We start from the raw sequence: 23310 nt of genomic DNA, 5'->3' as shown, positions 1-23310 counted from the left end.
AATTTTAGGGCCAAACATGTCCCTGGTGTTCTAAACTATGCAGCTGACTCCCTCTCTCGCTTCAAAATACAGGTTTTCAGGGAGCATCTTCCCACAGCAGACCCCTCGCCAGCACACTTCCCAGCAGTACTTTGGCAGATTGGTGCCCCAGATTACAGGACCTCGTGGTTGCTAGCCTAGCCCCCAGGACCAAGACGGCTTACGAAGGGGCGTTTCTGTCTTATTGTTCTTTTTTGGGGCCACAGTGGGAAGCGCTTTGGGTGGAGGAGGATGGCTTTGCAGCCTATTTAGAATGGATGCATAGGGAGGGGCGCTCGGTGGCAGCTGCGAACAGACATAGGGCAGCGGTGTCATTCTTCGCTCAAGCGAGGGGCTTCCGGGATCCCACTAATACCTTTATGATACGTAAGGCTTTAAGGGGATGGCGCCGTATTCAGGGACACCAGAAGGATAAGAGAAAGCCCATTGGGTTGGCCCGGCTGACAGCCTTACTGGGCACGCTGGAGACTGTTTGTAGCTCGGAGTGGGAGGTGCTTCTTTTTAAGGCGGCATTCTCTTTGGCATTCTATGGGGCGCTGAGAATTAGCGAACTTGTGGCAGGTTCCAAGTCTGACCTACTGGGCGGCTTGCAAAAGGCTAGTGTGACGATAAGGGGGGACACCATGTGGGTGATTATCCAAAAGTCAAAAACCGACCAGGAGGCTAGGGGTCACACCATAGTTCTGCAACGGGCCCCCGCCAACCCGTGCTGCCCGGTGAGGCACGTAGAATTATTCCACGGACTGTTGGTAGGCTCAGCGGGCAGGGCATTGCTCTGTCACGCCGACGGGAGCCCCTTGACCAGGTATCAATTCAGGAAAGTATTGGAGATGGGGGTTAGGAAAGCAGGTCTTGACCCTAAAGATTTTGGCTCTCATTCCTTCAGGATTGGGGCAGCAACTGAGGCGGTGGCAGGGGGCCTCCCAGTGGAAAGAGTGAAGACAATTGGGAGATGGTCTTCAGAATGCTATAAACGTTATGTTCGGATTGACATGCTATGATTACATGTCACTCACGCTTGGTTTCTTTCCGCTCTCTTACAGTTTCTCAGACCTGTTACGCAGGGGAGGAATTTGTCGTCGGGCACCGGCAACATACATCAGCACGGAGCGGCGACCAGGAAACAATGAAGAACAATGTCTGGATTGTTGGTCATTCATATGTGAAGCGAGCAGAATGTGTCTTTATGTCAGGTGACAAGAGGAAAAGGGCGGCACAACTAGGGTTGGACATCACGTTCTTTGGCAGAGGGGGGTTGTGTCTTCACGAGTTTAGGGGATTCTTCCAAGGGCTTTTAGCACGCCAGCAATCTCCACCGTCAGTGGTGATACTTCACCTTGGGGAGAATGATTTGGCAACACTGGGTAGGCGCATTCTGATTGAGGAGATTATTTCAACGGTGGGTTGGATGGCTAGGACCTGCCCCGGTTGCACATTAGTATGGTCACAACTCATACCTCGACTACAGTGGCGGGGGGGACATTCGGTCAGGGCGTTGAATCACTCGGTGAAGAGGATCAACACACGGTTGGATATGTTGTTTCGAGCCCCCTTGTTACAGTCAATACCTCATGGGTGCATCTGGGGCGACAAGTATTACTTGAAGGACGGAGTTCATTTAACAGAGGAGGGTAATGTCCTATGGTCTGATAATATCTGGGCCTGGCTAGAGGGTTTTGAATGCAGGAGGGTGTCCTTAGGCAGGGGCTAGAGGGGGGAGGCCAGATCGTCGGTTAACAATGCTGGCCTGTGGCGGTAAGGTCATTATCGGTGAGCACATATTTGAGGTCTGAGGGGGCGGGCATCATCCTATGGAGGTTCCCGCCCAGGGGGAGGGGCCTGCGGGCCACTCCCAGAACTCCAGGGGCAAGGTAATAGGCAAAGGAGCGCGGGTAGGAGTAGTTCACGCTTTCCTTAGGCTGGTAGCCACCCCGCGCGCGTGGACTCATGACACCACCGGCGCAGAGTAAGGGCCCTCCTTTAGTGGGTAAATGGAGTTTAGGGCGTAGACCGGGCAATTCCCGGGGTAACACTGCGCATGCGCACACCTATGGGGGAGGCGCAGCTTGTAGGACCTGACACCGGTAGTGACCCTGCCATATGGCCAGAAATGTACAAAAATCAAGTTTAGGATGTTTAGTCTAAGTTAGGAAACAACATGTATTAGAGTTTTGTTAAGGTCAGGCTCTCAAACTTGTTGATAAGAACTGTATAACTAAATGTCCTGCTGATTTTTGTATTAATTGTTGATTATGCAATTAAAACCTTTTTTAATTTCATACTTTAATAAATACGGCCGGGCGACTAGCGCCCGCCTTCCAAAAAGTCAACTTCTACACTCCCAAGCGCCTCCTCAGATCAACCAACCACGCCCTCGCCGCCGTCCCCCGCATCCGAAGAGCGACAACAGGAGGAAGATCCTTCTCCTACCTGGCCGCCAAGACCTGGAACTCACTTCCGACCAATCTGCGCCTGACCCAAGACCACCTCTCCTTCAGGAAGAAGCTCAAGACCTGGCTGTTCGAGCAGTAGCGGCACCCCCCCCCTCCCAGCGCCTTGAGACCCTACGGGTGAGTAGTGCGCTCTACAAATGACCTGATTGATTGATTGAAAGTAAAGACGTCTCGTGTCCACGTTCCTGGGTGTTGGGTGCCGGATTGGGGGGGAGGCGGCAGCTAGTCGCTGACCATGTGAAAAGGGGGGGCCCTCGGCCCCCCCGCACGCATGGCGGCGCGGCGATCGTCGCCCCCCCTTTCCCCTTTGTGGTCATTCGGCGGTGGGGGCGTGCCCTGGGGGTGCGGCCCACCGCCGATTGGCCGGCGGCCTTCCTGACCCGGATCCAATGTAGTGGGTCCGGGTCAGGGGGGGCGGGCGATAGGAGGGGCCGACCGGCCCCTCGGGAATAAGAAGTAGGGAGCGCCCAGGAGACCCCCTTGTCCCTGGACGCTCCCTCGCTGAACGTTGTGCCCCGCGTTCGGGGCTTCTTTGTTTTCCCACCCACCATCCCTTGGAACAAAAGTCTTGTAGCAGTTTTATGTCTGGTTGAATGGTAAGTTTCAAAGGTACGGTCCACAGTAGAGATGGATCTGTTGGTGTATTTTGTGATGTGTTTGTTTAGGAATTTTTTCCCCTTTCTAGCGAAACATGTATGAAGTGAATTGTATTTGATGCCATGTGTCTTTAGGCCTTTTTTCCCTTTGTAGCTATACGTTGATACTGTTATTTTTTAGCCAGTGTAGCTGTCCTTTAGAATTTTTTCCCATAGGTCGTCGTATTTATTAGGTATGGGGCATGCGGTAAGGTCATTATCGGTGAGCACATATTTGAGGTCTGAGGGGGCGGGCATCATCCTATGGAGGTTCCCGCCCAGGGGGAGGGGCCTGCGGGCCACTCCCAGAACTCCAGGGGCAAGGTAATAGGCAAAGGAGCGCGGGTAGGTAAAGCTATGGGATTTGATCAGATACCTCTCGAATTCTATCGCACATTTAGACATATGTTGAAACCAGAATTGGTAAAGATTTTTAATTCTGCATTCCAAGGGAAGCCACCTGATTCCTGGTCCACCGCTATTATTGTAGTGTTTTTGAAGAAACATAAGGATCCGAAAGAATTAGGTTCTTATCGACCTATATCTCTTATTACGGCAGATAGTAAGATCTATTCAAAAATTCTTGCAAACAGGCTCAACCTGGTGATGTCTAGTCTAGTGTCTAATATTCAACATGGTTTCATCAGAGGTAGAGATACTACTGACCATGTTAGACGTGTTATTACACTTTTAGATTGGGCACAGGCAAAGGAATCCCCAGTCGGGGTGATCTTACTCGATGCTGAGAAAGCGTTTGATAGGGTGGACTGGGGATTCCTTTGGACTGTGTTAGAACGGAAGGGATTTCCTATACAATTTATTCAGGCGGTACGGTCATTGTATTCGGGTCCCAAGGGCATTATAAGACTGGGCACTGACTATTCAAGACCCTTTCCAATTACGAGAGGGACGAGACAAGGCTGCCCCTGCTCCCCGCTTTTATTTGCATTATATTTAGAACCCTATTTAAGTAGACTTATTTTGGAACCAAATATCCCACCAGTTCATCTTTTTGGAGTAGACCATAAAGTTTTAGCGTACGCGGATGACGTCGCAATTGTCACCTCAGACGTCTCCTCTGCGCTACCTACAATAATTAATTTGGCTAATGAGTTCGGTAAGGTCTCCGGCTATAAGTTAAACATTACCAAGACCCAGATTATTCATTCAGAAACGGGTAAACCCATCGATATCCCACTTAATACTACTGGCTCTTATCTTGGTGTTATTCTATCATCCAAGGTTGAGGATATTGTTGCATTAAATCTAGACCCCTTGCTTATATCCTCTAATAGATCGCTAGAAAGATTTAATAATCTACATCTATCATTATATGGTCGAACTAACGTTATCAAAATGATGATCTTCCCAAAATTTTTGTATTTCTTTCGGACAATCCCTCTATTTTTTTCAATGTTTCTTTTCAATAGAATTGATAGAATGGTGTCTAGGTTTTTATGGGGATACCATCGTGCCAGAAGATCTCTAAAATGGTGCACTCTCCCACTAGATTGTGCCGGCTTAGGGCTTCCGAATTTTAAAATGTATTATTGGGCTATTGTTCTGAAAACCTTTCGGGTTTTGCTCTTTCATGATTGTGTCTTAGATCCAGCTATGTCACCTTCTATCTTTGAAATGCTCCTCGGTACTGATGCACGGCAATGTTTGGTGAAAATCATTGAACCTAGCTATTATAAAAAAACAAAGTTCAAGGTAGTCCATGCGGCATGTTTAATCTGGAGGCAAATGAATAAAATTTTAGGTTTAGTCCCAAAACTGAACTACTATACACCTTTGCTCGATAATAAGTTATTACCAGTAATTTTTCAAGATATGGTAATTCACCGGTGGTATAGGAAACAGATTCATTCACTCGGTCAACTGTACCAAAATGGGTCCTTTTTGTCCTTCTCTAAACTACAAGAGATTTTTGGTTTATCTAGGAATGATTTTTTTAAATATCTACAGATTCGTAGCTTCCTGGAAAAAAAAAATGTTTTATTTACTGATACTATGGAAACTATTGATGTTCTGGAAAGCTCTAGGAAGAACAGTCGTATTGGCACTATTTATCAGTTAATGAATAACAGGATTCAGAATGACTTGGATCATCATACCCGGAAATGGGAGAGGAAGCTCTGTATTGAAGGGATTGACCTGGTAAAAGTATTTGAGATGAGCAATAAGACACTTATTAATAGCTCTCTTAAAAGCCAACATTTTATGTCCACCCTAGATCTTTATTATACACCTGCAAAACTGGCAAAATGGAAAGCTGTAAAAGGTATCAATTGCAGTCGCTGTGGTACTTTAGCAGCCGACTCAATCCATATGTTCCATAGTTGTTCTAAACTTGCTGTATATATTGAGAAGATCGAAAAGTTTTTGTCTAATTTGTTACATGTTCGGATCACGTTGCATCCTACTATTATTATTTTTGGTGTGTATTTTCCTCCTCAGGATTTAACAATAGATCAAGAATATTTTCTGTTTATCGGAATGTCTATTTTTCGAGCTTGTATCACTTCTAGATGGTTGGATGTAGATCCTCCAACGTTTGAGTTATGGTTGGGAAAGCTGCTAAATGTTTATAGAATGGATAAAGCAGTTTATAAACTGAAAGGACTCAAAAAGAAGATTTTTGGTCGGAAGTTATGGCTACCAATTGATAATTGGATTTGAATCGCATTATGTTTATTTCTTGTCTGTAAAGAACTCTGTTTGATTTTGTATTTCTTTTTTTTTTTTTTGGTCATGCCCTTGTATGTATTACCTCTGCCAGAAAATAATAAAATATATAAAAAAAAAAAAAAAAAAAAAGGAGCGCGGGTAGGAGTAGTTCACGCTTTCCTTAGGCTGGTAGCCACCCCGCGCGCGTGGACTCATGACGCCACCGGCGCAGAGTAAGGGCCCTCCTTTAGTGGGTAAATGGAGTTTAGGGCGTAGACCGGGCAATTCCCGGGGTAACACTGCGCATGCGCACACCTATGGGGGAGGCGCAGCTTGTAGGACCTGACACCGGTAGTGACCCTGCCATATGGCCAGAAATGTACAAAAATCAAGTTTAGGATGTTTAGTCTAAGTTAGGAAACAACATGTATTAGAGTTTTGTTAAGGTCAGGCTCTCAAACTTGTTGATAAGAACTGTATAACTAAATGTCCTGCTGATTTTTGTATTCATTGTTGATTATGCAATTAAAACCTTTTTTAATTTCATACTTTAATAAATACGGCCGGGCGACTAGCGCCCGCCTTCCAAAAAGTAAAGACGTCTCGTGTCCACGTTCCTGGGTGTTGGGTGCCGGATTGGGGGGGAGGCGGCAGCTAGTCGCTGACCATGCATGTTTGTCTTCAAAATGTCGGTACTGTTTGGCTCCTTTTCCGCCAAATACTCAATTTCCCGCACAGGTTTGAGAACTCGATTACGCGTTGCAGCAAGACCAAGACTCGCCCAAACGATACTCCTGGACTTGGCATAGAGACTTGCTGAAGACAACCGGTCAGAACATTCGTACGCTCCGATTTCTCGATGCGACAACATCTTCAGACTGAAACTGTACAACTTCTTGCTGAGGCTCTTTTCATGGGAAATGTCCTCCCACATATCCTTCAATTCTGTCTTCTCTTTTTTGGTGATGTAAGACGTCACATACCGAGCCACAGCCATACAGTTATCAGCCACAAACTGTATATCCATGTTAGCATTCCACATGGACAAAATCACCGGGTTGTAGTCGTTGATGTACTTGGACTCTTCGTTCCTCTTCAAATTGTAAGTGTTTTTAGGTGATTTCTTCATGACATTGTGTCGCAGCGAAGACATCAAACTGTTTACTCTTCCTTTAGAAATCACCGGTCGTGGAAAGCCGAAACGACATTTAGTGTAGAACTTGTCTTTGTTTCGGAATTTACGACGGCAGTACTTTCCACATCGATGGCTTTGGAAACGCAGAACTTTTTCTCTTAGGCTTTTCTTCTCCTTTGCGTTTGGAACAGCACACGTAGAATACTGTTGGATGAAACTCATCACTGAGTCTTCTGGATCCGTTCCAAATTTAGGTGCATCCTTGATCCACAGCAACATATGTATATGAGGAGCACCTCTTGCTTGGTACTCCTTTCTCCAGAAGAAATCCAACACCTCTCCAAGAGGTGGATTCTTCTTATTCATGATGAAAGACATCATAGCTTCAAATCTATGATTGAAGTACCTACATACATTGACTGGATCCAAAGAGCACAGTTCTCCGGGTGTCTTGAATTCGATGTTATCTACGTTAGCATTTGCCTCTCGTAGAAATTCAAGTAAGTCTTCCCAGCCATACTCGGCACAGCTCAGAGTGAGGAACCATGTGGGAGTACCTAAGTTCCTCAGCATACATTTTAAATCACCATGACGACGGTACCAGTACTCATTAGTACCACGCTGACACGCCATGAGATTAATCAGGTGAGAATCCAAAATACTATCTTGGACATTGACTTTATCCATAAAGTCACTTGCCGAGATGTTTTGCATGTGTATACCACTTTTCAAGATGTGGTTCACTGCATATGACAGTCCAGACAGATCGCTTTCAAACAGGAGATGAAACAAATAAGGAATGCATTGTCGAAACCTAGCATCTCCTGCATACAATCGCAAAGTCCGGTATTCAGAAGCAGGAATTTGATGAGGTCGCTCATCATATCTTCCTCCCTGACCTGTTGGAAAAAAGCTGTGGGAAACACCGAGCTTCCAAACTTTCCTCCCAAACACTAATGGGACTCCCTTTGGCTTGTTTCATTTGAAACAACTCAATAGCATTCCCCATGACTTCCTTGGAATGCAAAGGATGAACACTATAATGTTCATATATTTCTTCACTAGTAGAGGGTTCTACTTTCTCTATTTGACCAGCACACAAATCGCTATCCTCTTCCTCACTTACTTCCTCTTCTGCAACATATACATTCTTATAGTATTTATTATTTTTTTTCAAATACAATGTTGCCTTTTTGACTTTCCTAACATCTACTAAATCTTGCCATATTTTCTTATTCTTTGTCGGAACCCCATTAACTAAGATAACCAGAGGTTCCTCTTCCACTTTTTCTACTCCAATTGTGTTAATGTTTTTCTTCAAATCTAGAGGCAAATAAACAACTCTTCCCTTTAATCCTCTCTGTAAATCTGATGGAGGCAATTTCCCTGTCTTTGGCTCCATTCTTACAATAGCCTGAAAGGGATGGATACTTTGAATCAAAATAGATTCATAAGTATTTAAATCCTTCAATTCAGAAGGAATCTCAACCAATTCCAGATTATTATGAACTGCTCTAGCAGGCATCTGGTTTTGATTTAATTTGCAACAACAATAAGTACACACACGTTGATCCAATCCCAAATCAAAACAATTTTCTACCATCAAGTATGTTGCAAAATCCTTCCATTCACTATTATTTTCCCTTTCACTTTTTGCATATAAATCCACTAACTTAGTCTGATTCTTATAATAAGTGCGTCGACAATACACACAAGTGAAATTAGGCCTCTCACTTGATTTCACCTCAAACGTCGCAATTTCCCTCTGGAAATTATCTGTACTGGAAACCTGTACACTATCTTCCACATGACCCTCTTCTTCTTGCTCAATTTCAACATTCTCCTCTTTACTTCCAAAGTAACAAAACTCAATTTCTTCACATATATTCTTCACATCTATTTCAGAACCATGCAAAAGAGCAGCGCATAATTGTTTCAGCATAATTGCTGGACTCTTAGCATAATACAACATTCTAACTAATTTCCTCACTTTGTTATGATGCACTGCTAGCATCCTGAAATGATGAAAAACACTCTGGCATACTCTCCTGGAAAGACAAGCCAGTGAATGACCATGCAAACCTGTCACTTCTCTTACTCTGCAAGGATCTAATTCTTGCAACAACATCATTTTCTGCTTCAAACTTTTTTTATTAAATGACCGTACAAAATCACAAAGCAAATTGATGGAATCCTGTCGCACACTGCAAATACTACTACACTTCCAGGTGTACACAGGACCCTTACCACGTCTTCCTAAAACCTCATTACCTAACACCTCTTCTGCCTCTGTTGTCACAAGTTTTTCTTTTTCAACTGGACAACCATCTTTCACTTCATAAGCACGACCACTGGTGTCAACTGCATGCACCAAATCATTATCCTGGAAATAACTCTCCTCATTAAAAAATGCCTCACAGCTTGAACTATGCATCCATTCTCCAGAAAAAACTTCACAAAAATTACTACGATTAACTATTCTCTTCCATCTACTATTTCTTTTGAAATCAAAAATTGCCTTGTTTAGCTTCCTAATTCTATTGATTATCAAAATAAATAACTTACGTTTAATTTCAAATGCCTGATCAATAACTTTCTCAATTTTTTTTTTCTCTTATAAAAAACTAGTTTCTGTTGACCTTTCTTAATATTTTTTAACAAATTGCCAATTATCCTGTTCCGGAACATTCGTTTACGAATCTCCCTAAACTGTTGTTTCCTTCTACTATCATGCACAGATTTATCTCTTGCTCTAGCAGTAACATTTTTCATTGTCCTTTCCTTTCCATTTGATTTCCTTCTCGTTTTATGGACTGAAACATTTTCTGTAGTAATATTTTTTTTACTACAAATATTTCTTATGAAATATTTAGAGCTCTTACCCGGTGCTTGCTTCGTGGCTTGAGAAATCTTTTTGTTAGAGGACTGCTGCGTTTTTTTTTTCACCTGCTGTCTTTGACGTTTTGCAGCCTTTATCTGTCTTTCTATTGTAGGCATGGTGAAATCTTGAAATGATCTGCAGTTGAATCTGTGGAAAAATATAATAAAAAATGTTATTAACCATTATTACCAAACAGTAAATCAGTAACAGTGATCAAAAACTTAACACACTACTTGACATTTTAATTAGAAGATTTTTTAGTCGTTGGCAAATTTACAATACAGAAATACCAGAAAAGAAATGACATTTATATTTATGTTACCTATGCTATTTTATATGTGAATCTGATCTAATTTTATGAGCATATTTTAATATTTTATTGAAGACACTACACATAACCTGTTTTTGAAGGTGTCTTTATTTTTTAAATTAAACAGTTTACCTTTTTACTTTTTATTAATTATAAATTTTCAAAATAAATGTTTATATTTCCAAAGGCTCAAGCAGGTCAGCTTCCCATCCTATATCATATAGTTCGGACAAATCAGCATCCTCATCACGCTCTTCTTCATCCTCAGGATTTAAATCATCCAAAGGATCAACATCCACTGATGTTTCAATTACAAGTTCAATGATGAGGTCAAAATCAACTGATTGCAGATTGTCGCTCATGTTGAGGTTGTCTTTATCTTTAAAGAAAGATAACAACAATGAGATGTTGCAAGGTAAGAGACAAATCTCAGAGATTATAATAGTAAAATTGTTTAACAAGATTAACATTTTGCAGCTATTATTTAGCCATGTCAAGCGATGCTGAGCAGGTGAAGCCTATGTCTAATTTTTCACTGAACAGGACTCATCTCTTCTTAACCTTGGATAAGCCTCACCGACTCTGTGTCCCCTGCACATACTTAAATGTAAAGGGGCAGATTTATGTTAAATAGCACATCCCCAGGCATGCACCAGTTAACGTGCACCACTGCTCTGCCACCCATGGTGTGCCGCATTTACAATCAGATAGGAGAAAGCTGCGTCAAAACCCTGCGCCTGCTTGAAGCTGGCATAGGTCTTGACGCAGCATTGTGGAGATGGGGCACCCCTGAGCCTTGCTGGAGCTGCATCGCACTTGCGATACAACTCCAGCAATGCGCCACCTTTACGGCACAGATGCGTCACACATCTGTGCCGTTTTTGCCCCATGCTGCGCCGCATTGTAAATGCAGCACACCATGGGTGGCGGAACAGCGGCGCAGGATGACTGGCACATCCCTGGTGATGCGCCAGTCATCATAAATCTATCCCTAAGCTTCTTATCTTGTTAGAGATGAACTGCCATATGTATCATCAAACTATTTTGCATTTCCTAAATAGCGAATTTTAAGGAATAAATAGCGATTCTTTACCATTCCTAATTTGCGATGAGCAAATTGCTAATTGCAAGTTACCCATTCATTTCCATGGGCTAGGAGGCTCATAGGAATGAAGGTTTAATTTGCGATTAGCAATTTGCTCATCACAAATTAGGAATTTTTCCAAGGGTGCAGGGGTGTCTCAAGAACACCCTGCTGCACCCCTGAAAAAGAAATTTGGGGGCATATGGCACACATACATGCCCTAAGGGCATGTGTTGGCGTCATATGGCACCTTTTGTTTTTTTGAAAAAAAGCTTTTTGAAAAGAATTCACAAATTACCACCAATTTACCACAATAGTTTCCAAATCCTTAATGTCATTTTTTACATAGTTTTTGTTTGATACATTGCATTTAAGTAGTCACAAAATTTGCAAATCCTTCAGTGCAATTGCAAAATAAGGAATAGCAAATTTTGCTACTCCTTATTTTGCATCAAACTTGTTTGATACATACCATTTGTCTAATTAACATTCGCAAAGGCCAAAATTCGTAGAATTTTGATCTTTGCGAATGCTAATTAGCTTGATACATATGGCCCCAAGTGAGGCCTGTCTTGCGACATGGTGCATCTTTTGCATCACTGCTGCATCGGTTTCATGTGGTACGTTTTTTTTACACCATGACATATCTGCCTAAATGCATCAATTTGTAATGTTGTCGCCTCATAGCAAATCTTTTGCACCACCGCTGCATCATAAAAGTGACGCACAGTGGCACAAAAGAGGCATACACCTATCATAAATCTGTCCCTAGCATTTTAAATGATTAATGCAGGATGACAATAAGGTGTGGCCTATCCAAAGGTTTGTTTAAGGTGAGGCCTACTCAGGATTGCAGATTAAAGTTACGCTTGATGAAGAATACAGAGGAGATAATACATGTAAAGCTCTACCAATGAAGTAAGTGATGTCTACTTCATTGCGCCAGTCAGCATAAATGAATCCATAAGCTTCTTATCTTGTTAGACATCAACCGCCATATGTATCATATAACTATTTTGCATTTCCAAAAAAGCGAATTTTAAGGAATAAATAGCGATTCTTTACCATTCCAAATTTGCGATGAGAAAATTGCTAATTGCAAATTACCCATTCATTTCCATGGGCTAGGAGGCTCATATAAATGAAGGTGCAATTTGCGATTAACAATTTGCTCATCACAAATTAGGAATTTTTTCCAAAGGTGCAGGGGTGTCTCAAGAACACCCTGCTGCACCCCTAATAAAAGAAATTTGGGGGCATATGGCGCACATAATTTTTAACAACATTCCTTTACCTCAAAAACGATTTTCAAATCATAACTTCAAAACACTACACATGGGAAAATTACTTAAAATGTCCTTAAGACACATAAAAGCGTTTTTTGATTGGCTTTCCTGCATGGTAGGGTCACTTTTAACATGGCTATGTAACACAAACATTCAAAAACAAAATTTTCCATGCACATGTGGGAGCATATTTACAAGCAATTTGCGCCACAGAGAAAGGTCTTACACTAAAATGAGAAAAATAACATCAGGGACAGTCAATTGCCTTATAAAGAAGCATACACCATTATGTCCTTGTCATGAATTTAAAAACAATTCCTTTTCCCCAAAAACGATTTTCAAATCATAATTTCAAAACACTGCACATGGGAAAATGACTTAAAATGTCATTAAAACACATGAAAGCGTTTTTTGATTGCCTTTCCAGCATGGTTGGGTCACTTTTAACATGGCTATGTAACACAAACATTCAAAATCAAAATTTTCCATGCACATGTGGGAGCATATTTACAAGCAATTTGCGCCACAGAGAAAGGTCTTACACTAAAATCAGAAAAATAACATCAGGGACAGTCAATTGCCTTATAAAGAAGCATACACCATTATGTCCTTGTCATGAATTTAAAAACAATTCCTTTTCCCCAAAAACGATTTTCAAATCATAATTTCAAAACACTGCACATGGGAAAATGACTTAAAATGTCATTAAAACACATGAAAGCATTTTTTGATTGCCTTTCCAGCATGGTTGGGTCACTTTTAACATGGCTATGTAACACAAACATTCAAAATCAAAATTTTCCATGCACATGTGGGAGCATATTTACAAGCAATTTGCGCCACATAATTCATAATTTTCTCCTTAAAGCACACTATTCTCTATCTAAATTAAAGAAATATTTTCTCACCTTAGCAAATACTTTGAGTTTGAAAACAGTCTCAGAAACACACCAATTTGTCTTCAGCAGAGCAAGAGGTATGCACTCCAGAGTCTGCAGCTATCAAAAGCACAGAAATGCTGTAATTCTTCACACATATTTCTCATGTCACCCAATCAAAACTCTTCCCTCACTTTTTTTCAAATGAAAACCCTTCCCCCCTCTGCCCTTTCTGCCTATTTTGCATATCAACCACCTCTTGGAAGACTTCTGGTGTTTGCAAGTTCACACAACAATGTTGCAATTGAACTCTGAACTCTCAGTGCACCTCATATCCAGTGCATTCTTTCATTTAATGATTTTTTCTTGACCACTCAAAATACATCTTTCAAACAACTCATCCATGCACCCTAACTTTCTGTTTTCAGCAATCCAAATCCACCAATCACTGTTACTGCTTCATTAACACAGAAACTCCACAGTTTTTTTAATTTTAAACTCTTATTTTTTCAACTGCCATTTCATTGCCACACTTCATCTGACTGCAGGAGAACCTTCTCTCACCATGTTTTCTGTCTGGATTGTTGGACATAGTTACATCTATTGGGCTCAGAGGTATGCTGAGAACAGGAATTTACCTAACCTCAATTTACAAGATGTGGAAATTAAGTGGTTTGGCCACAGAGGATTAAAATGTCACCAATTGATACCATTGGTGAAAACCTTTATGCATTTGCCAAAACCTGACCTGTTAATTGTGCACTGTGGAGGTAATGATTTGGGCACTTTGACTGGGGTAGGTCTGGAAATGCTTTTAAAGGACACCTTTGAGCAATTGATGGCACTTTTTCCTCAGACTGCCTTGGTATATTCAAATATATGCCAAAGACAGAAATGGAGGTGGTCAAACCAATTTTGTCCACAAATTGAGAAGTCGAGGAAGCATGTAAACAAATCTGTTTCAGCTTACATGAGAGACCATGGAATGGGCTCCCTGTACAACAATAACTTGCGTTACTACATGCAAGATATCTACAGAGGAGATGGAGTTCACTTCTCAGATGAGGGCAACAGAATTTTCACTCTGAATTTAAGAATGTGCATTGGTACCTACTTATAAGTACCTAAATGTACCATAAACCCAAAAGCTCTTCTCAGAGCTACCCTACATCTGATCACTCACAATTATTATTTAACTCTAACATTTTTCACTAATTTTCAACAAAGTACGCTACCGGGGCCGCTACCCGGTACGCGAACCGGGAGCTAACCTCGCGAAATTTTTTTTAAAAATGTTTTTTTTTCGCACATATAAGCCTCCTCAGCCACCCTCAGAAAACCTAGGGGGTCAAGATAACTCTACCGTGCCCCCTTCTACCCATTCTGAACATTATTTGCCCTCCATCTTGTATCTTAATTCGACCGAAACACAAAATGGTGGACTCCCGGAACGCTTAAGGTTCGCGAACCGGGGCGCTCAACGGTTCGCGTACCGGGTCGCTCCCTGGGAAGCGCACCATCAAAAAAGGTGGGAAAGTAGTTCACAGAAAAGCCACTGGAGACAATTTCACCAAATATAGATTAGCTCATACTACATACCAATCCCTACCATTTTCACAAATTTGATTGGAATTCCATTTAGCCATTTAGCCTGTAGACCTCTCTAAATACCCTGAGGTAAATTACTTCACAAAACACATCTGAAGTGTTGGAATTGACAACCAATGAAAATGTTACTTTCATTTTCTACTTTTTTTACCTGACATTTGATTGGTTATGTACCTGAATATATATAAAGGAAGAGAGAGAAACACAGCCATTTTTGACTACTACTTCCTGAACTACATTGCAAGATCATTTTCACCCACAACTTAAACTTGATTTTAGAAGGTGAGATATTATTTTATAAATTTGAAAACATTTTCAGATAGTTATATACTATCCCTCTGTAAGAGTTAGACATTGAGAAAGGCTTCTTTATTATAATTATGGATTGATTTAGGTTTCTGTGGTATAATTATGAATTTACTTAGGCTTCTTCACAGGCACTTTTTAATAGTACTACTTCACGCCTGAAACCATACAGTGCCCATAGATTACTTCTCTGTTATAAACTCACAAGTACCTGTCTGAACTTAAACCCAACAGTGCCCTATCTCTACTGATATATTTATTTTTTATGCAAATTACAGCAAGAAAATGGAAGGTGAGCAGAATGTTTCCTTTGAAATTGTTCTGGAGAACAACACAGAAAAAGATATTGAGGACAATGATGACTCTGATTTCATGGATGAATCACGGGACCATGAATTAGTTCAATGTGTAGAATCTGTGGATCATTTACTTCATTATGATGATGGTCAAATGTGGGAACTTATGTTCACTCAACAAGAGGACATATCGGACAGTCAAATGCTAGACGTACTAATAAATTTTGAAAAACAATCCGAAAAATAAAATTGTATGTAATATTAAAAAATTGTTTGAGTCTTTAATCATTTTTATATGTAATTAATAAACTAGTTAAATGTTAGAAATGTTATTAAATTTTCAACCACAATCACAATAATAAATAATTGCTTAAAAAAGTTAAAAAAATAAAAAATAATCAACAAAACCAACAATCAATTAACATACTGCATTTGAAAAGTCTCTCATTCATTTTTCATTGCAGTACGCTGCCCAGAACGCTTCCCGGTTCGCGGACCGGGCGCTACCCACGAAAAAAAACAAAAAAAAAATATTTTTTTTTGCCCCGCGGGGCCCTTTTAAAGCCTCCACATTAAACCTAGGGGGTCACGGAGGATCTACTATGCCCCCTTATGGTTATTTCCCCCTTTGTTTTGGCCTCCTCTTGTCTCTCAATCCTACCGAGAGAAAAGATGGCGGCCGCTCCGGACTGTTTAGAATGTTGACAGACACCGGAAAGCCAATCAGCTTCGCTACGCGAAGTTCTGGTACGCTCCCCGGTCCGCGAACCGGGGAGCTGCCCGGTCCGCTGTTACAGATATATATCTTTTTTTAAACGGTAATTTCTCAAAATCCACTGGAGCACATATATTGAGACCTACAAAAGGCACATCGGGCTACCAGTCCCTACAATTTTGCCAAGTTTCGTGCAAATCCATTCAGCCGTTCGGGCTAAAAATGAGGCTAACCGCCCTATGGAAAAATCAATGTTAAAAACACGTTTTGGGACCCCCCTTTTTCTCGGCCCCCCCCTGGATGAACCCCCCCCAAATTTTCAGGGGCTGCTCAGAAACAAAATGTTCCATTTTCCAGAAAATTTCAGCCAATTCCGTCCACAAACGCCAAAGTTATTAGACATAGAATTTTCAAAAATCCCATAGGGAAAAAATCCTAACTATATATACCTACTGGCGACCGCCAGTAGGTAATATATATATCTATATACACGCACACACACGCTGCCTACCAATGCTAACTTGTTGGCATTCTTTACGCTGGGCAGCACTCTGCACCAGACCCCAAGGTGGTAAGTCCATAATTTGGGTTCACTCTTGTGTGCTCAAGCAAACCATTCCGTGCGTTCAATCCAGTTTCTATGTGATAGATTAAATTAATAGGATTATGTTGTGACCATTACTGGGGGGCTGTGTGTGCATTCATGTAGATGGTGCCAACAGCACCACACATTTCCAGCCCAACGTAAACATTTTGTTAAGTAAGAATAGTACTTTAAAAAAAGGTTATGGAAATGCAAACCTAATCATGCAAATCCCCATAAAGCATCCTACAGTCAGTAACAGCTTTCAAAGGCACAGGACAACCATATTGAAGTTGGTGTTGCACTGTCTTGTGCTTTTAGGTACAATGAGGCACGCTTTGATATACTTCTGACTCACCAGTAACACGCCTCACTGCCTTGCAAACCACTCAAAGGATGGAAATAGTGCCAGAGCATCACGCAACTGTTGAGTGTGTACACTGCATTTAGCAGAACATTGTGCCTGCAAACATAAAGCTCATAAATGCAAGAGGGTACTTCTTTAATTAGCAGTGTGCCAGGTTCAAGGTCTTATAAGAGTTGGTCAATTACTGAAAATACCAAATAAATCCTACTTCTTGTGGAGAATGACATGAACAATTGAAAGTGAACATCAGGCTTTGGATGCAACAAGGAACTGAATCAGGTGGACAGGAGATTCATGGAGGGGGCACTTTGGAGGTGTGAGTACTGGGGAATAAATTTGGAGATGGGAAATGGTTGAATATTAGGGGGGTCATTAGGGGGGTCATTAGGATGGCGGGCGGGGGTCACCATCTGGCCGGCAGGGGGAATCCACCCTCCATCCCTGTAGGAAAGACCCCCCGCCTTATTATTATGGCTGGGGGTCGGCGGCGGACGGAAAGACCGTCCGCCGCATTTCTGACCCGATTGACTTGCGACCGGGCGGAAAAGGCTGCAATATTACAATGTGGTTTGAGGAATGCCTTTCCGGAGTCTGCTGGGTGGGGCCCGTTGCGGGCCCCCAGGGACTCCAGGGGGGTGTGGGGTGCACATGGGGGGTACCTATGGTACTCCCCAGCAGTTCCATGCACAACATGGTAGGCACCGCGCAGTGCCCGCCATATTGTGCATGGAAGTGCACAACCTGCCTCCCTAACATTGTGGCGGGTGGTGCTGAGTGCACCGCCCGCCGCAATGTTAGGGATGCAGGATGCGCGCGCCATTGCGGCGGGCGCATCCTAATAGCACCCACAGGACCCCGGGCCTTATGGAGGGCAGTCCATTTGAACGTCCGCCAGCCATCCTAATGGACCCCTAAGCCTCTGTAGCCAGGGCAAGGGTTTATGACATGATATTGCAACATGTTCAGGTGCCCAGGGGTATGAGCCAGTGTTGCTGCCTGTTCTACTACTTTTGCTCTCAGCTTCAAACCACTGGAACAACGCATATGTCTCAATAATCAAATAAAGGTAATCAAAACTGAGTAAAATATATTTATGACTTTATTTTATGCAAATAACTTGTTAATGTATACAGTTAATGTGCAAATAACCCCAACCTTATTATTCACTTCTTATGCTAGGTACTGAAAGGTGCTCAGACATTGAAGTCACAGACGTTTATCGATTCGATGAGCGGGACCACATGCGAATACAATCACGATCCCAATGGGTTCAAAGTTGAGTACTTGATCTCAGGTCAGGAATCTCTTGTGTGGTGCTGAAGAATTTAGCGTTAAGCAGTTTTTAAGAAATAACCTTTTCAATATCTGCACCTATTCTATTGAGATGTTCCCCAGAAGCCAGTCTGAAAAATCTGCACCCATCTTGTACACCCCTGTGCATCCCTGACCACACACCTCTCATGTTCATTCAACATACAAAAAGGTTTGCTAGCACCAATAATAACATATGTGCAACACAGAGCTTACTAAAGTGTTATTAGTAGATTGAATGACATCCAAGACTTCGAAAACATGATTTGGAGGTACAAGGGGTCTTTGCAGCAATACAGTTTGCTAGTCTAGAGGGCATGTGGTCCAGGAGTTGTCTCATATAAATCAATAATTCAGATAATTCCCGCTTTAAGGAAGGGAAGATGACTGCTTTGTCGCTGCAGTTAAATAAACGTATCTAGCCACCATCCGCAGCTTAACTAAGATGAAAGATTTGTAAACGGCTTAGTGATTTGCAGATATATGTCAGAAGTTGAGAAGACTAGTTTCAGAAAACTCACAGAATTGAACAAAGGAAACCACCCGCTTTTCAGTCCCCGCCTCCACTAAAAGGCAAATGCTCTAATGCTTGCAAATCTATGGATCACTGATCAAATATCGGCGACAAAAACACCGACCTACGAAAATATTGCGGTAAAAATATTGAACAAACACATTTCGATACCCTATACTTAAATAAAAAAATACACAAATATTGATTAAAAATATCGCCTAATTAAATATTGATCACAAAAATATTGGCTGCAAAAATATAGATAACAAAAATATCGATAACATTAAATCATAAAGAACCACAACAAAAATATCGTTATCACTAATATCCACTACACAAATATCGCTAAAATACATATAAATAATATTGGAAATGCCATTTAACACTGAATAAACACTATATCCAAAATATTTATTTATTTAATATATCCAAAATATTTATAATAAATTATAACAGCAAATATACAAATTATTAAAAATTATAATATATTCTCGGGGAATGTGCTGGATAGTAAACCATAATAATTTGCTATTCTAACCCCAAATCCAACTAAACGCAGGGAAAGTGCTGAATAGTAAATCATAATAATCTGCTATTCTAACTCCAAATCCAACTAAACTCATGGAAAGTGTTGGATAGTAAACCATAATAGTATGCTATTCTAAATCCAAATCCAACTAAACACGGGAAAAATGCTGTATAGTCAAACATAATGATTCACTATTCTAACTCCAAATCCAACTGAACGCGGGGAAAGTGCTGGATAGTAAACCATAATTACTTAGTATTCCAACTCTCCAAATAAAACTAAACTCTAAATAAAAAATGAAGAATACCCCCATTTTGATCTTTCAAATTAATAAATAATGATGAAATAAAAATACATTATTAAATGTAATTTATCTTTAAAAAATATGACAATTAAAAAAAATCTAAAACAATATTGTATTATAATTCATGATCCTTCACACTATTTTTAAAAAAAATAAAAAAAATATGATTCTTTTAAATACATTATTAGATTTACAAAATTCTTAATATTTTACTAAATGGGCATTTATAATTTTGCGACAAATTTAATTTCTATATTTCTACATTTTTTACATTTTCATCATAAATAGTACTTTAATATAATCAATAATCCTTAACACAATTTCCCAAAAAGTATTAATATAATTTTAAACTTTTAAATAATTTAAACACTTTTTTTCATTTTTTTAAATGTATAAAATCAAGAATAATTATTTTCATGTAACTACATTTACAATAATAATTTTGCAAACAATTTTATTTCGTTTTTTTTTTAAATTTGAAAATAATTTTTTTAATTCTATTTTACATAAACATTTTTCAATAAAACAAAAACTAAATACCATAAAAACTGTATTTAATATCACTAAACATATTTAATACCCACAATAGTTTTAATTTACTACCGTACCACCTATAAACCCAACATCCCGCTCCTAAAATATATACAAATTATTAAAATATATTACCTTTTAAACAGCATTTTTAAATTACTACCCACCCTTATTCCCTTTAAACCCAACATCTCGCTCCTAAAATATATACAAATTATTAAAATATATTACATTTTAAACAACATTTTTTGAATTACTACCCACTCATATCCCCTATAAACCCAACATCCTGCTCCTTAAATAAATATGAAAACCAATAAAAATGAGTTATTTAAACAATATTTTTATTTAAACATTATAAATGTGCATAAATTAACAGAAAATAAAAAATTTTACATTCAAAAAATCAAAAAACAAAATCGGCAATACTTACATCGATATTTTTTACATCGATATTACTTACCTTGGATATATGTTGATACCACGCATACTTTTAGCACGCAGACCATTACCACGCAATTTTTACAACGCAGGACCCTTTACCACGAATACCTTTACAACGCAATACACTACAACGAAGGTACTATTACAACGCATACCATTACAACGTAAGTATAGGTAAGTATATAATATGTTAAAATAATGTAATTTTTTTTAATTAATAAATTATTATTTTAATATTAAATATTTTAATTAATTATATTAATTTTTATTTATTAATTTGTAAATATATATGTTAAAAATACTCCTGTACCCCAAAACCCAAACCCATCCCTAAAACCTAAAAATACCCCTGTACCCCAAAACCCAAACCCAACCCTGAAACCTAAAAATACCCCTGTACCCCAAAACCCAAACCCAGCCCTGAAACCTAAAAATACCCTGTACCCCAAAACCCAAACCCAGCCCTTAAACCTAAAAATACCCCTGTACCCCAAAACCCAAATCCAGCCCTGAAACCTAAAAATACCCCTGTACCCCAAAACCCAAACCCAACCCTGAAACCTAAAAATACCCCTGTACTCCAAAACCCAAACCCATCCCTAAAACCTAAAAATACCCCTGTACCCCAAAACCCAAAAGCAACCCTGAAACCTAAAAATACCCCTGTACCCCAAAACCCAAACCCAACCCTGAAACCTAAAAATAACCCTGTACCCCAAAACCCAAACCCAACCCTGAAACCTAAAAAAAACCCTGTACCCCCAAAACCCAAACCCAGCCCTGAAACCTAAAAATACCCCTGTACCCCAAAACCCAAACCCAACCCTGAAACCTAAAAATACCCCTGTACCCCAAAACCCAAACCCAGCCTTGAAACCTAAAAATACCCCTGTATCCCAAAACCCAAACCCAGCCCTTAAACCTAAAAATACCCCTGTACCCCAAAACCCAAACCCAACCCTGCAACCTAAAAATACCCCTGTACCCCAAAACCCAAACCCAGCCCTGAAACCTAAAAATACCCCTGTACCCCAAAACCCAAATCCAACCCTGAAACCTAAAAATAACCCTGTACCCCAAAACCCAAACCCAACCCTGAAACCTAAAAATACCCCTGTACCCCAAAACCCAAACCCAGCCCTGAAACCTAAAAATACCCCTGTACCCCAAAACCCAAACCCAACCCTGAAACCTAAAAATACCCATGTACCCCAAAACCCAAACCCAGCCTTGAAACCTAAAAATACCCCTGTATCCCAAAACCCAAACCCAGCCCTGAAACCTAAAAATACCCCTGTACCCCAAAACCCAAACCCAACCCTGAAACCTAAAAATACCCTGTACCCCAAAACCCAAACCCAACCCTGAAACCTAAAAATACCCCTGTACCCCAAAACACAAGCCCAACCCTGAAACCTAAAAATACCCCTGTACCCCAAAACCCAAACCCAATACCCCTAATAAATGTTTTTAAAAAAAGATAAACTTACCTATACTTACGTTGTAACGGTATGCGTTGTAATAGTATCTGCGTTGTAGTGTAATGTGTTGTAAAGGTATTCGTGGTAAAGGATCCTGCGTGGTAATAGTTTCGTTGTAAAAGTATTTCGTGCTAAAAGATGCGTGGTAACAGTTACATACCACTTACCTTCCATATTTAACACCAACAATATTCTTACCTCGATATTCATGCATGTCAATATTTCCATGTCAATATTTTGTCTCTGCACCAAAGATGCACAAGTTGAAATCTCTGCTTTCAAATTTCGCATTCGCAGTCTGAAATTCACAAATCCCTGTATTCACAACAAAGGCTATGTTTGGCACAATATTCATGTAACTTCATAATTTTCAGAGGCTTGCAATGTGTTCCTCCTCCTCAGGTGTGTAAGAAACCTCTTCTATTGCAAAGGGAAAGGTGATGTTGCATGTCTAGTCCTTACTAATATTGTAGAATGTTCTAACCATGTCCTGCCGGGCCACAAGGAAACAATACAGTGCTAAGGTAGAGGCTATAGTCTCAAATATTGACTTGAGGTGTGACTAGGATTCCACAAGGACCAAACACGTTGACCCACAAATGCAAACAGGTTTCTTTGACAAACACCAAAATAATCCTTGGTAGCTTGGAAGAAAATAGCTTCTCCAGAAATAATGCATTCCTAATAACTGGTACATTTACAGAACTGTGCCTAATGCTGATTCCATCCATAGAAGATGACACAAGAGACCTAAACCACATTAGATAAAACACAAAAAAAGAATAGGAAAAAAGTCAAAATATAAAGAGAGAATTGGATGTAATATATAAAAAATCGCAAACCAGTGCTACAAAAAAAGCATTGAAAAAAACTCCCTCACTGTTATCAAATTGGAAATTAATATTTTGAAAAAATGACACTCACTGTGACTGACCCGCTAGTGAACAGAG

General features: G+C 40.3%; 1 protein-coding gene across 1 annotated transcript in view; it reads left to right on the top strand.

Annotated features, from left to right (window-relative positions):
- The window catches only part of LOC144785046 (metalloproteinase inhibitor 1-like), a 148973-nt gene that overhangs the window by 81203 nt on the left and 44460 nt on the right, over positions 1–23310 (top strand). The window contains exon 4 of the mRNA XM_078664164.1: positions 18426–18540. Within this exon, the coding sequence (XP_078520290.1) occupies positions 18426–18540 (115 nt within the window). The remainder of the gene's footprint in view (positions 1–18425; positions 18541–23310) is intronic.

This window comes from Lissotriton helveticus, chromosome 10 (genome assembly GCF_964261635.1).
Source record: "Lissotriton helveticus chromosome 10, aLisHel1.1, whole genome shotgun sequence".
Lineage (NCBI taxonomy): Eukaryota > Metazoa > Chordata > Amphibia > Caudata > Salamandridae > Lissotriton > Lissotriton helveticus.
The sequence above is the reverse complement of the archived record's forward strand: the minus strand, read 5'-3'. Positions and strand labels throughout refer to the sequence as shown.